The sequence below is a fragment of the Elephantulus edwardii genome, unplaced genomic scaffold (assembly GCF_000299155.1).
Source record: "Elephantulus edwardii isolate Elephantulus edwardi_28Jun2011 unplaced genomic scaffold, EleEdw1.0 scaffold00283, whole genome shotgun sequence".
Taxonomy (NCBI): domain Eukaryota; kingdom Metazoa; phylum Chordata; class Mammalia; order Macroscelidea; family Macroscelididae; genus Elephantulus; species Elephantulus edwardii.
The window spans coordinates 2025558-2041107 of NW_006400033.1; the positions used below are offsets into that span (position 1 = coordinate 2025558).

The 15550-nt window shown below is 48.6% G+C and overlaps 1 protein-coding gene across 1 annotated transcript; it reads left to right on the plus strand.

Annotated features, from left to right (window-relative positions):
* The first annotated feature begins 1225 nt into the window (after nucleotides 1-1225).
* Nucleotides 1226-15010, plus strand: RETSAT (retinol saturase (all-trans-retinol 13,14-reductase)). Its single transcript, XM_006900395.1, has 11 exons — nucleotides 1226-1388; nucleotides 3360-3542; nucleotides 3845-4086; nucleotides 5928-6129; nucleotides 6502-6699; nucleotides 10246-10365; nucleotides 13625-13763; nucleotides 13978-14087; nucleotides 14181-14347; nucleotides 14494-14653; nucleotides 14871-15010. The coding sequence occupies exons 1-11, from the start codon at nucleotides 1226-1228 to the stop codon at nucleotides 15008-15010; spliced, it is 1824 nt and encodes a 607-aa protein (XP_006900457.1).
* Nucleotides 15011-15550: the final 540 nt, after the last annotated feature.

A 15550-nucleotide genomic window follows, 5' to 3' on the forward strand; every position in this document is an offset into this window, starting at 1 on the left:
TGCCTGTGCTAGAGAAAAGAAAGAGCAAAAACACTGTTACACAGGCAAATACTCGAAATGATGAAATAACACTAGACTAGCAATAATAATTGCAATAATACTAGCAAGTTTTTATACCTGCACATAAGGAAATGGGCCTAAGGAAATATTTCTAGAAAGATGGATCTTTTTAAAAACAATCAGACCTTTATTTTTACTAGGCATTCAATGTAGACAAGGACTACATAGGGGGTCTAACATTGTTATATGTTGTAAAGTCACAACCTACACATAGTTGACCTTCCAGCAGCAGGCAGCAAACTTCATGGGAGGAGACTACTTCCCACCCCACTCTGGCTAACAGCTGGTGGATTCAAGCGTGGTCAGCAGCGTAACTAACTCCTTACACCTAAGCGACCAGAGCTCCCTAAATTAAGTGGGGTATAAGATTTCAATATTTGCTGGAAGGAAAGGTCTCCGACAGGTGTGAGTTTTCTGAGCCTGGGGGTGTGGATGGTGGAGGCAGTGTGGGGGTAGGGCTCCTGGACCGCCCGCTGAGGTCCAGTGGGCACTCAGCCTGGTCGCAATGCCGCTGGGTGATCTCCATTCTTCCAGTCAAGCAGGGGCAGAAACTCTCCCACTGCCTGGGAAGGGGAAGCTGCCTCGGGTCACTCAGCTCTGCAGGCTCCGAGGGGAATTCTGTCCCAGCCCCTCAGCCCCACGACGAGCCTCACTGCGGGGCCATCATTTCCCCACACCTCCAGTGGGCGCTTCCCTAGACTCCCCTGAAACAGCACTAATAGTCTCCTGGACATGGGATTTTATATCTCCGGAAGCAACTCTTTCCCACTTGCGAACGGCACCGCCAACTCAATGCCTCCAGGCCCAGAACACTACTTTATCCAGCTAAACGAACTGGACTCACTGCCCTCCTGTCGGAACCGACCCATAGCTGTTTCTTCAGAGCCTGTAAATTGCACCTGAGGAGACAGCCCATGTTCCCTCCGCCCCGACCTCCCCGTGAAAAGTTTAGGGGATTCGAACCCCCGGCCTTTACACCTTCCCGGTAGGCGATGAAAATCATAGCCATTAGGTGGTTACTGGCCGCCGAGAGGGTCAATCTGCGCCGGCTCGCTTGTGCATGTTTAAGACTCCGCCTCCGAGACAGAGTCCATAAAAGAGGTCGCGCTGCGCCCTCGAGTGCACAGTCTGCACCGCGCTGTCCTCTCCCCTAGTTGCTGCTGCGATGTGGCCACTGCTGCTCGGCGCGCTGCTGCTCGCCATCCTCTACAAAGCGTACTCGGCCCTGTTCGCCGGCCGCTCCCGGAACCCCTTCTCGGAGGATGTCAAGCGGTCGCCCGCGCCCCTCGTGACTGACAAGGAGGCCAGAAAGAAAGTTCTCAAACAAGGTCGGTGGGAGGGAACCGGGGCCGGTCCTCACGGGCTTGCGTCCCAGACCGCGCCGTGCCTCAGTTTCCCCACATGTGCAGAGCGGGGAAAGCCTCCTTGGGGGTGGGCCATGAGTGTTGAGGCTCAGGGCTGGCGGTCTCGCCCGTCTTTGCTCGACAGGCCCGGCCCAGGGCGCCGTCCTCACTGTTCGGATGTCCGCGCGGACACTCGGCTGCGGCAGCCCCGGCCTTGGCCCTGCCCGCGAGCGCTGCCGCTCGGCATCACGTGACAAGTACCCAGAGGAAGTCCGCGTTTGTGGGAGGAAAAGTGCTGGTCACGTGACTGCGCGAGTTTGGTGCTTCTCACTTGTGGATTAAACCCTGCATTTCAAACTCTCTGGAAGGCTCGGGAAGGTGCCTTCTGCTCAGGGGCGCTTCTCCTTCAACCTGGACATCTTGAAACATCTTGGGGTTACGCGAAGACATTGTTCTGTTGCTTAAAAAAAGAAAAAAAAAATAATCCTTCCTTTGATCGCCAGGGTACCTTTCACATTAGGGGTTTTAGAATCCTGTGTGATGTGCAGCTTGCTTTTATATGCAGTGTAGGACGGCCTTGGAGAGGACTTGCAAATTCTCTCCAGGAAAGGGCACCACAGATAACCCCAAAAGCAGTTAGTATCAGGTTATTAGTGAAAGAAGAAAGAAATGTAAGCCTACAGGGTGCACTAAGAGACAGCGGACCCTCTAGTGAACAAGAAGGATCCTCCCTAATCTTAACTGTTTTGCTTCTCCAATTAGTAGTTTTTTCTGATTGGTGGTGAGGGGCAACTTTCTCTTCCATGGTGATTTCCAAAATTCTTCAAGATCGTGGCAGCCACTGCTCTTCTGCAAGGACTGGTGCCTTTAGTTCAGCACCCAGGGCGATGGAGTGGGAAGGGCGGGTCAGCTATTGCTGACCTTAGGTCTGTTTTCCTGCTTGTTCCTTGAACCCTGGTCTCCATGTTCCCATTTGTTCTCACTGACTCCAACACTTGCCAGCCTGTGGAGATGTGCTCCTTTAGGTGGAAGGGCTGATCGTCCACACTTGAGAGGCCAAACTTGTTAGCCTGAACTCTGACATGAGCTGAAAATGAGAGAATTTATCAGAGCATGTTATTTTCCTGAGAAGTTAATGGCATGGATAAGAGTGATAAAACCAGTTTAGTGGGTTGCGACAAGTATTTTTAAATGCCCAGGAATAAAGTGAAAAATAAAAAGAATAAAAATAAACACACATTGCTTTAGGTATATGTGTTATATTCTTACTATATTCTAGGGCATGTTGTATAATGTGTTTTTCACCACAGTGTCTCTATGAGTGCTTAGAGAAAGTGTTGAGTTAAATTTTCCAAGTTCTGTTGTAACTTGAAAGATTCACAGTGCAGCATGCCCAGTCCTGCACCCTCAGCACGGCCTCCACTGGCTGCAGGCATCCACCCTGTGAGGTGGTGATACTGTGGCTTCCCAGAGCAGCAACCTCTGAAATGTATTTTAAATGCCGTAAGCACCTCTGTCTTCGTGCACCACCAGACCATGGTGCTCTTGGATCCTGCAGCTGCCAAAGTGCAGTGACTGTGGACAGATGATTCCAGGAGCTGACAGCCTCCCCTAGCACTCTTCCGCCAGCCTGGTTTTCTTCCCCCAGCTCTCGCTGTGCTCCCAGGTGTCTCAGGAAGTATTTTGTGATCTCCATTTTGTTAACTGATTTTTACCTTTTTTTGCGTGCAGAGAAAATTCCCAGGAAGATAGTGTCTTTAGTTAAAAACCAGTTCAGCTCAAACCAAATTGTTTTGCCCATTAGGTGCTGAGTCTTTCCAAGGTGAAGGGCTTGAGGCAACTTAGGAGCTCCTGCCAAAGTGCTCCAGTTGTCTTGCTGTGGGCACTAGAGTGTCTCTGCTCTTTCTCTGCCCCTGCCTGAGAAGCTGGCCTTCCACTTCTCCCCTCTTCCTGCAGCTTTCTCAGTCAGCAAAGTGCCAGAGAAGCTGGATGTGGTGGTGATTGGCAGTGGCTTTGGAGGTCTGGCTGCAGCTGCGATTCTGGCCAAGGCTGGCAAGCAAGTTCTGGTGCTGGAGCAGCATACCAAGGCAGGGGGCTGCTGCCATACCTTTGGCCAGGATGGCCTTGAATTTGACACAGGTAAGGCTTGTGTGGAAAGGGTTGGGAGCATGGCTGCATCTTTCAGTGCCTTGGGACAGCCACTGTGGGAAGATACCAGGCATCTTTGTGATTTTAGGGCTTTGCCTGCTCCCTCTGTCTTTCCTTGTCTGACCTGTCCTTCCACTGGGACCTGAAGTGGGCAGGGATTGGGTCATTTCCATTGTGAAACCTTCCTGCAGAGATGGTGGGCATGTCAGACCACCTCTTCCACCTGCTTTCCTGTCTATACTCCAGAGCTCCTTCCCCATCCCTGTGGTACCTTTTTCTCCCCCTCCCACCAGGAATCCATTACATTGGGCGTATGCAGGAGGGCAGCATTGGCCGTTTTATCTTGGACCAGATCACCGAGGGGCAGCTGGACTGGGCTCCCCTGGCCTCTCCCTTTGATGTTATGGTGCTGGACGAACCCAGTGGCCGCAAGGAGTTCCCCATGTACAGTGGGGAGAAAGCCTATATTAAGGGCCTCAAGGAGAAATTTCCCCAAGAAGCGGCTGCCATTGACAAGTATATGAAGATGGTTAAGGTAATATGGACACACTGAGGAGTCTAGTTTCTCCTCAGCCAGTCTGACAGTCTTCATTAGTGGACTGTCTTCATGAGTGGTGAGGAAGTCAGGAAGGGAGGACCAGTCTGCCCTGACCCCAGCCTCTGCCTTTGTCCAGCTCTCTGCCTGCAGGGCTTCTTTCTCTGAAACTTTGGCTCAGCACTTGCCACTCTCATACTGGCCTCTTGGAGGCACCATTCTCTTCCTGACTTCAGTGACTTACATATGTTACATATATTACACAATGTTTTCACTCTGGGACCAGATTGATCTTAGTCAAAAAGAATTAGAGCAAGAATCCAAAAGCATAAAAGGACTCATCTGGATGTTATGTATGAGAGTTAATATCTGGAAGAGATCAAGAGCTCTTATAATTAAACAACAGAAAATCAAACAATCATGTAACAAAAATGGGCAAACACTTGAACAGTCACCAGACATTTAGCCCGAGAAGAAATAGAAATGGGCAACAGCCTATCAAAAAACTGCTCACTATCATTAGTCCTTGGAGAAATACAGATCAAAAACATATGAGATACCAGTCACAACCATGACTATGATATTTTTAGAAAATAATGAAAGAAGGAAACCACCTGGCAGGGTTGGCTGGGGTGGAGAAAGGGAATCCTTATGCATTGCTGGTATAAAATGGTACACTTGCTTTGAAAGACATTTTAGTGGTTCATTAAAAAGTTGGACACAGAATCACCGTAAGCACTTCTAACATATTGGCTACTGTGTCACTTCTGATTCAGCAGCAGTGCATTGGGCTTTCATGGCTGCTGGCTTTCGTAGGAAGAGACAGCTTATCTTCAGAGGAGCTACTGGTGGCTTTGAATCAGTGACCGTTTGGTTAGCAGGCACACATGTTACATGCTGAGTCACCAGAGCTCTTTAGAATTACCCAATGATCTATTGATTCCACCCCTAGGATATACCAAATAGAAGTAAAAACAGATGCTTGTACACAGTGTTCATTAAAGCACTATTGATTATAGTCAAAACGTGGGAGCAACACCCATTAACTAATGATTGGTTAAAAAAAAATGTAATCCATGCAAACTAGATATATATGTGGTGGGGTTATGTGCCTTTGAGTTGACTTCAACTCAAAGTGACCCTGTGCAGAATAGCTCAGAACCCTGCCTTGTCCCTAGCCAGTCTCACTGTCTCCGACTCTTACCCTCGTTACCTCAGTCACTGAGTCAATCCGTCTCATCCAGGACTGTTTCTCCACTCTTCCAAGCATAATGTCCTTCTCCAAAGACTGATCCCTCCTGCAACATGTCCAAAGTATGTGAGGCAAACACATAAATAAATGTATATGCAAATGAGCCATAAAGAGAATTAAAGTCCTGATAACCTGCTACAACATGGATGAATGTTGAAAGCATTTTGCTGAGTGAAATAATTGTCAAAAAAGGACAAATATTGATGGTCTTAATTATGTGAAATATATACAGAGGCAAGTGTCTAGAGACCAAAGTTAGACGTTAGCCACAGGGCCAGCAGGAAGACACGATGGTTAGGGGACACTGAGTTTTTTGTCAAGGGAAATTTTGGGAACAGATAGGTTGATAGTTAAGCATAATGACACTAATCTACATGCAGCAGTTGTCTGATGATAGGTGTTTTCATACATATATGTATATTTTGACAAAAGTAAAAATAGAAGTGATTTGAGTGTAGAGTGGGAAGAATTCAAATCCAGTAAAATGCCTCCAGTGTTAAGTGTTGTTGGGGACACAGACTGCTAGGCTGGCAACTGTACCCCAGTGTCCCGAGATGCGTGTGCTCCTCACAGTCTCCGTCTCTCCCAGGTGGTGTCCAGCACAACTAGTCATGCCATCGTGCTGAAGCTCCTCCCACTGCCTCTGGTACGCTTCCTCAGCAAGTGTCAGCTGCTGACTCGCTTCTCTCCGTTCCTGCGTGCCTCCACCCAGAGCTTGTCTGAGGTCTTGCAGCAGCTGCCAGCATCCCGTGAACTCCAGGCAGTGCTCAGCTACATCTTCCCTACTTATGGTGGGGACCGGCCCTAACCCTGGGAAGCTTTTGGTGGGGGAGTACCCTCTAGCTCCTCAGTCTCCCCATCCTGCTTGACTGACTGAAACAGAGCAGTAGAAATCCCAGTCTTAAGCATGAGGAGTCATGTCCAGCTGCTGGAGAGATGACCCTTCTCTATATATTGGAAGTATTTTTCAATTCACCAATACTGTTCTCCTTGACTTTTGCAGTATTTCACAGGGAGGACAGCCCCTGAACCCACAATCTCTAAAATACTCTTTGGGGGTGGAGACAGGCCTGGGAAATGTTGGGTCCCACATGGAATCTGTGTCTGCTCTAAGTGGTGCGGGTTGCTGGGTGCTCTTGTCTCATCACCTGTTCCTTCTGTAGGTGTGACTCCCAGCCACACCACCTTCGCCATGCATGCTGTGCTGGTTGACCACTACTTGAAAGGAGCATTCTATCCCCGAGGGGGCTCCAGCGAAATTGCCTTCCACACCATCCCTGTGATCGAGCGTGCTGGGGGTGCCGTCCTCACGAGGGCCACTGTGCAGAGTGTGTTGCTGGATTCGGCTGGAAAGGCCTGTGGTGAGCGCCCTGCACTGGGCTTGGGATCTGAGGGCTGCGGTGTGGAGAGAGGAACACATTGAGGACAGAAAGTGTAGAAGAACCAACTAACTTCTGCATGGGAAGTTAAAAACTCAAAACTACTCCAGAGCTGAGGTGAGGGGTATAGCGTCAGGGCTAGGGGCATAGAAGAAGCAAGAAGGATAAACGTTTGCTTGGTCCCCCCAAAATCATAGTTAATATTTTGTTTAACTATAATGATTTCTTTAGCAAATTAATGATTTATTTAAATATGAGGATATATGTATCTAGTAAGACATTAACTTTTGGGGAAATGTTTTATTGAGATTTTAGTGAAAAGTTACTGAGCAGGTTTGTATTCTGCTCAATCATTAATAAATTTTTTTGATGAAATGGATTTCAATCCACCAAACCAACATATCATTACTCTTCCTATGATCACTCTCTAGTTCTTGCTTTCATTCATCCCTTCATCCTCTCCTTCCTACCTTCTCAGCTTTATCTCTGGGAAATTGCTACCCTTGCAGTCTTGTATAGTTATTACATGGACTGAGTTCCTCGCTGATGTTGACTGTTTAGATCTATTATTTGCTTGTGAGTTGTTCAGTTCTCGGCTCAAATGCTGGTATGTAAGGGCCATAGTCTCTCAGTCATTCCAACAGTATTCAGGCCAATGATTTCTAGACCATGGCTTGGGTCAGGTCCACCTTAGTTTTTCAACTGACATTGTTGTTCTTCAGACCTCTGGAGAGGTACTGACAACCGATTTTCCCAGTGCAACACATCTTTTGATTTCTTGACTGCTGTTGATTTTGGATCCAAGTAAGTTGAAATCAGTGACAATTTTAGTTTACCTCTATCATGATAGTACCTATTCGCCCAGTGCTTGAGAGACGATGTATACCGAAGGATTAATTTCCATTAGTCATTGATTGTAAACCATTTGCACCACTAGAATTTAAATTTTTAAACAAAAAAAAAATTTTTTAAATTATTTTGTGTGTGTGTATCATCAAATCAGATCTGACTGGTACAGGAGGAGATTGCCCCTCCTCCAGCAGAGCATCTGGTGGTTTCGAACCGCACACCTCTGGGATTGCAGTGCAGCTTCTTGCCACTAAGCCCCCAGAGCTTCCTTGCACCACTGGAATTTACCGTACACTAAAGGATTAATTTAGATTAGTAGTTGGTCACAAACCATTTGCACCAATAGTATTTTACAGTGTTTCACAACTGTTGGTTTAGAGATGGATGGAATGACTGAGGAACCTGGGCAACCTGTAAAACAGTACGGAGGGCAGCAAAGCATTTTACCCACTCCCATGTTGGCAAAGACTCGTATCTCAATGTCCTGACTCAGGTCAGTGCTGTTACTGCACAGACAGTTAAATCCCACTGTGGATAAAGTCTTTGAGGAACTCTGTGCAAGAAGAGTCTGCCATGGGAATGTAAAATGGTACAGCTGCTATGGAAAGAAAGTTGGGAATAGAAATCTTGTTTGACTCAGCAGTTTTACTACTGGGTATGTATACCAAAGACTTAAGGGCTGCAGCACAAACTGATATGTACACAGCCGTGTTTATTGAAACCTTATCTACAATAGTGAAGAGATGGAAGCAAACCAAATGTTCATCAACCAATGAATGGCTAAAGAAACATTCACACAGTGGGATATTATGCATCACTAAAAAACAATCAAGAACTCATGAAATACTGCACAAATTATGCTGAGTCACAAAAGGATATTATAAGATTATTATTATGAAAACCTTGGAAACAGGAGTGGCATCCACTTTCTAAATAGCTTGCCTCCGGAAACCCTATGAACTTGGAGAAATGATGGTAGTTATACAATAGGGTTCAGGGTTTTCGTTTATAGAGTCACTATGGGTCGTCTATGACTCGACTTCACTTAACTACAACAACAACATTATGAAACGCTAAGAAAATGTTTATGTGCAGATAGAATCCATTTTGGAGGGTTAATGGGGATGGGAATGGAGAGAGAAATGAATATGTAAGTTCAGTGAAGAGAAAGGGAGGATCGGTTAGACATTGTAATAAACTACCTACATTAATCATTAGTAATTAACGTTATGAAACAAAATGTCTGTGAATAATTGAATGAAAAACCAGTATGATATGTAAACTTTCACTTAAGGGGGAAAAAAAAGACTTGGGGGAAATAGAATAGGCCTTGTACATCTGGAAAAAAGAGAACCGAGAGGCCAAAGCAAGTCAAACTGGTGTGCTGGTGACTTCATTTCAGGGAGTAGTTGATGTGTGGGTAGGCCAGTGTAAAGAATCTGGAGAAAAAGCTGTCAGATCTCCAAGCATGTATTTGTAAAAGAGATGGGCATGAAAAAGATGGCGAAGTTGGTGAATGGTAAAAGACACGTTGCAGTTGTTTGAGGTTTTGTCTGCTGTCTGGAAACAAGTTCTTTCAGCTGAAAGAGGACCACCAAGCAGAATGGACTGATGAGTTAATTTAAATCCAACTCAAAATATACTTGTATTTTTAATGTATTTGGCAATAAAATAGGGACATAAAAATATAAACAGTGTGAATTGTCTAACTCAGAAGTTTCTTGTCATATATGTTAAGTGTCACAATAGAGGCAGATACTTGGGATACATACAGGCGACACAGAGGACAGTGGACTGGGGAAGGCCTCTCAGAATCAGATGAGAGGGTGAGAAACAGCTACACAGTGATAAGTTGAACCAAATTATTCCAGGAAGTGAACCATGTGTGAAAGTGTAGACATATGAAAAAGCGGAGTATTTCTAGGCATCTGAGAGCATTAGGCTGAACAGTAAGAAACCACTAAATGCTTTTATAGGTCAATAAAAAGGTAGATTATCATCTGTTTCATATGGTTCTACCTAATAGCTGAGAGAAGCAAGAGCTGAGGCCAGGCATATAGATGGGACCAGATCTTGGAAGGTGGTGACAAGGCTTTGGAATTTATTTTATAAAAGTTGAGGTATCTTTGGAGGGTTTTAAGGAAAAGAAAACAAATCCCTAATTGTTGTTCTTTAGTCATTTCCAATCCATAGCAACCCTTAAGGGAAAGTAGAACTGCCTATCAGTTTCTGAGGCTGCAAATCTCAACAGATTGGTTGGTGGGCTCAAACCATAGACTTTTAGGTTACCAAACCAACACTTAACTCACTACATCACCAGAGCGTCTTTTAAAAAGAATAGTAATATAGACTAGAACTCTGAGGCCAAGAAGAAGCAAGGGCTTCAATCCATGAGTTGGAGTGGCAGTTGGGCTGTCTAAGGAAAGGAGTAATGCCAATAAATTGTTATAGGAATGGAGAGCCAGGGCGAGTGGGAATGAGGCAGCAGAAGGCATTGTAGGAAGGGCTGGCAGAGCTGGGGGACAGTTCACTCACTTTGCTCATTTACCTACAACTTCCTAGCCCAGGACGCCTGGAACCCCAGATTGAGAAGGTGACATGTAGGCTGGGGATCTGCAGGAGGCATGAATCTCTCCCTTCCTAGGAGCCCAGAACCTCAACAGCCTCCTGTGTCTGCAGGTGTCAGCGTGAAGAAGGGCCAAGAACTGGTGAACATCTACTGCCCCATCGTCATCTCCAGTGCAGGACTGTTCAATACCTACCAGCACTTACTGCCACAACATGCCCGCAATCTGCCAGGTGAGAGCTTGGCCCATATCGCCCTCACCCACGTTCGCCATATTGATTGCTGCTCCTGGGGTGAGCATTTCTGCTGGGGTGTTGGTTTTTCTCCTCTTGGCTGTCCAAACCAGCTGCCCTCTGACCTTAAGCAGAAAACCTGAACACAAGGGACTTAGCACCATCCGAGCCAGGGCCTCTTTGTTAACAGGCTGGAGAACAACTATTTCTGTCCTTCCTGTCCAACATGTGGGGTCCTTACCTCCGGTTCATTCTTGACAACTATTTCCTTTATATCCTCAACTTGGTCCTCCTCTCTTTTAAGTGTCCCTTCCAGTCTGCCCATTTCCATTTCCTCTGGATCTTTGATCCTATCCTGGTTAGGGATGCTGAGTAGACTCCCAAAGGACCATGTCTTGGGTTTTCCTTGCATTTGCTATGAATCTCTTTATTTCTCATTTATTCTGAGTAAAGGAGTTAGGTCTCCTCATCCACAGGCACGCTGAGTTCAGAGTGGACAAGACAGGCTATGGTAGATGCCATGGTTGTGTGCCTCACGTGACATCCAAGCTTATGCTTTCCTGCCTCCTTCAGCCCCAGCTCCTTGCAGGAGTGCCTTCTGGTTTACATCTGTCCCTTGAGCCTCATGCTTGATATCTGAGACCCAGGAAGAAATAAGTCTCAGTGTGTGTGCTTTGATAAGTCTGTGTGAGAGGCTTGCCCATTGTCATTGCGTTTGACCCTCACAGTGACCAGCAGAGAAACATTTCTCCTCATCCTAACATTTATGGCAGGGAAAGTGGTGATAGAGGTGAAAGCGACTTCTTGAGGCCTGCTGAGCACATGAGGACCTCGGTCTGTCTGATTAGAAAGGCCTGGCTGTGTGCATCCTGTGTGGACCGGGACTGTGGGGTTCCAGGGCAAAGGTTTCACGAAGGGGACAGAAGAGCAGGAGCCGCCCACAGGGACACAAGTGACTAGTGCTCTTAGATAAAAAGTTGCTGTGTTGGAAATGGACTCAGGATGTTATGTAATATGTAACTACTGGTGTGATGTGAGGAATAGTGGTGGGCTGGCCAGAAGGGGACCAGTAATCTGGGAAGGAGAGAGAGGGGTCTAGAGAGAGGCCTTTGGTGGGGCTGGGAGGTGAGAATAAACACTCATGACAGGGTGGGGGTGAAAATGAGGGGCTTCAGTGGGACAAGGAGCTCTGGGAAGGGGCTCTCAGCCCGAGCATCTGGGAAGGTGGCAGCACAGGCTGGTAGGAAGTGAAGTCCTGATTACGGCATGGTGGCAGGTGAGGGGACAGTTGTCAGCCTCTCTGAGGTGTTGAGCGTGTGCCACGGGAAGCCAGTTCTTTGTGTCTCTGCCTCTCTTAGTTGGGGCTCAGCCAGTGTCTGCTGCCAGCAGAGGCCACCTCACCATCCAACTGGGTGAGCTGAGTGGGGTGAGGCAGACACTGCCCAGTTACAGGCAGACCCACACTTGGACTCTGTACTTCTTGCCCTCTTTCTGTAACCTTTCCCCTTCTCTCCCAGGACTTCTGTGTCCTGACCTGGTTCTTTAACAGCCCGGTGTCCCTGCTCCCACCTCCCTCTGGGCTGTTCCGCCCCGGATGTGCGCAGCTTGACCTCCCCTCACTGTCCAGTTGGTTTTCATGCTCTTGGGCATCATCCTGTACACAATCTAATGCCACTGCCTGAAAAAGGCTTGTGGGGTGGAGGGTGGATCCCTCCCATATGAGTCCCAGTGTGAGAGCATTTAAGGCCGTGAGGAGACTCAGGAGACACCCCAGTGTGGGCGCTCTGCGGGTGGAGTCCCTAGCTATTGTGCCGCTAACCAGAGACCCCAGGGGCTATGATACCCTTGTGTCCAGCTGCTCAGGAGGAGGGGCTCCTCACAGTTCTGCTACATCTTAGCTACTGTGACCGGGTGTGACCTTGGAACAGGCAGGCTGTGGGGGTCAGGGTGGAGATGGGGTAGTCAAATAAGGGATCTTTGTAGGAAGAGGGGTCCTTTCTTCAGTCCCACTGCTGAGCCTTGAGGGGGTTCACCAAGGTGGTTTGGGAAGATCGATGCTCCTGGGAAAGAGCAGGGCCAGTCTAGGTGGAGGCAAGAGTTGTCTAAGGAGCCTCTGGAGACCCAGATTCCACAGGTCTGTTCTCTCATGTTAACCTTGTGCCCTGCCTGGGAGGGGTGCCAGCAGTGTGTGTACCCAGGTCCTCCCACAGCTTCCACACCAGGTAGCTTATGGCAGGGCCTTCTGCTCTTTCCTGTGGCTGGTCCCCTGTGGGTAGTGGACAGGCTGAGGAGCTGGGCCTCAGATGCTAATGAGTCCTGGACCTCCTTCCTCCTCACTGCAATCCTGTAGCTGGTGTCTGAGTTTTTTGGCCATTTTCCAGTGTCATTAGTAATGTCCCCTCTCATTCCCAAGTGCTGTGGATCGTAGACTATATTGACGCACCGCTTATAGCACTTAGGTCTTCATTTAGATGCTGAACTTCTTTGCAAGGAGCCCTGGTATCATAGTGGTTAATCTCCTGCTTAACATTTGGAAGCCACTATCTACCTGCTCTGCAGTAGAAAGAGGTGGCAGTCTACCTTATTAAAGGTGTGCCTGTTGGCCAGCCCTCAGGGCAGCTGTCCTCTGATCTGTTGTGATGAATCAGATCGCCTCAGTGGCAGTGGCTTAATGCCCTTCAGGAGTCCTTTCCTATGCACTGACATAGCATTCTCATTGTTTAGCAAAGGACCCACAATATTTTCAGTGAGTACTCGTGGAATACGTGAAGCAGAGCATTGGCTGAGTTCTCCCTAGCAGGTACTGGACGTGGTCTTTGTCTGGAAAGGAGGAAGAAGTATTTCTGAATTAAGTTTCCAGATAATAGGTCTGGGGTCATGACAGAAGCAGAGCTGCTCAGCTGTGTGTGTCCCAGGCCTCACAGTGGGTCCTTCCTCCACTGTGCTGTTCTCTCTACTCCTCCAGCTGAGTGTCAAAGGCTGGAGCAGCTTATCTGACAGTGTCCTACAGGCGCTGTGTGCAGCCTAACAGCCTTATGTTGGGGCTGGGTTCTGCTTAGAGGGGTATTGAGAAGCCAGGGACCACGGTCCGAGGTGGTATCCTCACAAAGGACTGAAGAGCAGGCTGTTTCAGTCAAAGCTTTAGAAGTGGCCTGGGCACTGGACGGGCGGCTGGGAAGCTGTGGGTAAAGCAGGCTGGCATCAGGGAACAGCATCTCTGGCCATGGGTCATACAGCCCTCCCTGACTCCCTTTGACAGATCTGAAGCAGCAGCTGGGGATGGTGCGACACAGCTTGGGCATGTTCTCCATTTTCATCTGCTTACGAGGCTCTAACAAGGACCTGGGTCTGAATTCTACCAACTACTACGTTTATTTCAACAAAGACATGGACAAGGCGTAAGGCTCTGTGTTAGGGAGGGGTGTCAGTATATGCTCATAGCACACAGGGCCCTGCTACCTGGAGGGCTGGGAGGAAGTTGGCAGAAGTTACCTCCTGAAGGACTTTTTCCTGTGTTGCACTGCTGTCACTGGGGCATCCTGGGGATAAGCTGTCGCTGGCTTGGTGGCGCTGGAATGAGGCTGGGTCTTGACACTCTCCTCTTGCCCACAGGATGGACAGATACTGCTCCATGCCCAAGGAAAAGGCTGCAGCACACATCCCCGTTTTCTTTGTGTCTTCCTCATCAGCCAAGGACCCCACGTGGGAGGAGCGGTTCCCAGGTTGGGTTGGGGTTCTGGTGGACAGGGAGTGGGGCTGAGGGTGTGCACGTGTGGACGGTCCAGGTGGCAGTAACCCTGACCTTGCACTCCCAGATCGGTCCACGGTGATTGTGCTTTGCCCAGCTGCCTATGAATGGTTTGAGGAATGGAAGGAGGAGCCACAGGGAAAGCGAAGCAGCGAATACGAAGCCCTCAAGAACACCTTTGTGGAAGCAGCCATGTCTGTTGTCCTGAAGCTGTTTCCTCAGCTGGAGGGACAGGTGGGGGCTGCAGTGTTTGGTGTGGGGCCAGGCCTTTAGGTGCCCCAGGGTCACAGCCCCTGGGAGCACAAAGTGGGCAGGCTGTTCACAGGGCGAAGAATCAGAGTTCCCACTCCTGCTCTGCAGCTGCCTTTTCTGCCCCTCAGGTGGACAGTGTGGATGGAGGATCCCCACTGACCAATCAGCATTATCTGGCTGCCTCTCGGGGTGCCTGCTACGGAGCCGACCATGACCTGGGCCGCCTGCACCCTCTCGTGATGGCCTCTGTGAGGGCTCAAAGCCCCATCCCCAACCTCTATATGACAGGTACCTACTGCCCTATTTTGATGTGACACTCTGGGTACCCCATCACTCAGAGCTCTCTGTCCTGCCTTCTTGCCTTCTGTTTGGGGGAAGGCTGTGCAGGTTGTAGGCCCTGGCCCTGACTGGAAGCCTGGTCTCCAATTGGCCCTTGCTCTGAGCATGAGAACCTGGTCCTCCCCTCTCCATTTGATGGATGCTAACTGGCCCCTCTTGCCCCCAGGCCAGGATATCTTCACGTGCGGGTTGATGGGGGCCCTGCAAGGGGCCCTGCTGTGCAGCAGCGCCATTCTGAAGCGGAACGTGTACAGGGACCTGCAGAAGCTTGGCTCAAGGATCCAGGCACAGAAGAAGAACAACTAGTTAGGTCAAGCACCCCTGACCTGAAATCTTTCTGCAGTAGTTGCTCACTCATAAAAACACTTGTGTTTCTGATTTCTGAGCAAAGCTAGTGTGAATCACAGGCCCTGACTTGAAGCTTTTGCAGACAATCTACCTTTAAATAGAAAGCTCTTCCTACTAAAGTCCTGGGCAGGGTCCCTGATGCAGAGGTCTTAGGATCAGCACCCATTTCCTTGACTCAACAAAGTGAACATCCTTTCGCTCAGCTGGAAAACTCCTGAAAAGTGCTGGTCCGCTGAAGTGGTTGGTCTAGTTCTGTCAGAGGCCTGTCGGGCTCACTGTCTTGGGTGCAGGAGTGCTACACTGCTTTGCAGAACGGGTGGTGAGTGAGGTCCTGAGACCTGGATAGGGTCTTGATTCTACAGGCTGAGATCCTCCAGATCCTTGTTTTGCTAATTCCAGTGGTTCTTTCAGAGGGTGGGGGAATGTCTGTGGCAGGTGTGTGTAGTCTCGAATTGGAGGTAATCAGACTAGAATGGGGCTATAATGTCCAGCTCTTGT

What these genes read in the sequence shown, in the direction of transcription:
- RETSAT (XM_006900395.1), top strand. Translation starts at nt 1,226, where the DNA reads ATGTGGCCACTGCTGCTCGGCGCGCTGCTGCTCGCCATCCTCTACAAA. An exon ending in AAAGAAAGTTCTCAAACAAG is followed by an intron (nt 1,389 to 3,359) that starts GTCGGTGGGAGG and finishes CTCTTCCTGCAG; the next exon opens with CTTTCTCAGTCAGCAAAGTG. An exon ending in TGGCCTTGAATTTGACACAG is followed by an intron (nt 3,543 to 3,844) that starts GTAAGGCTTGTG and finishes CCCTCCCACCAG; the next exon opens with GAATCCATTACATTGGGCGT.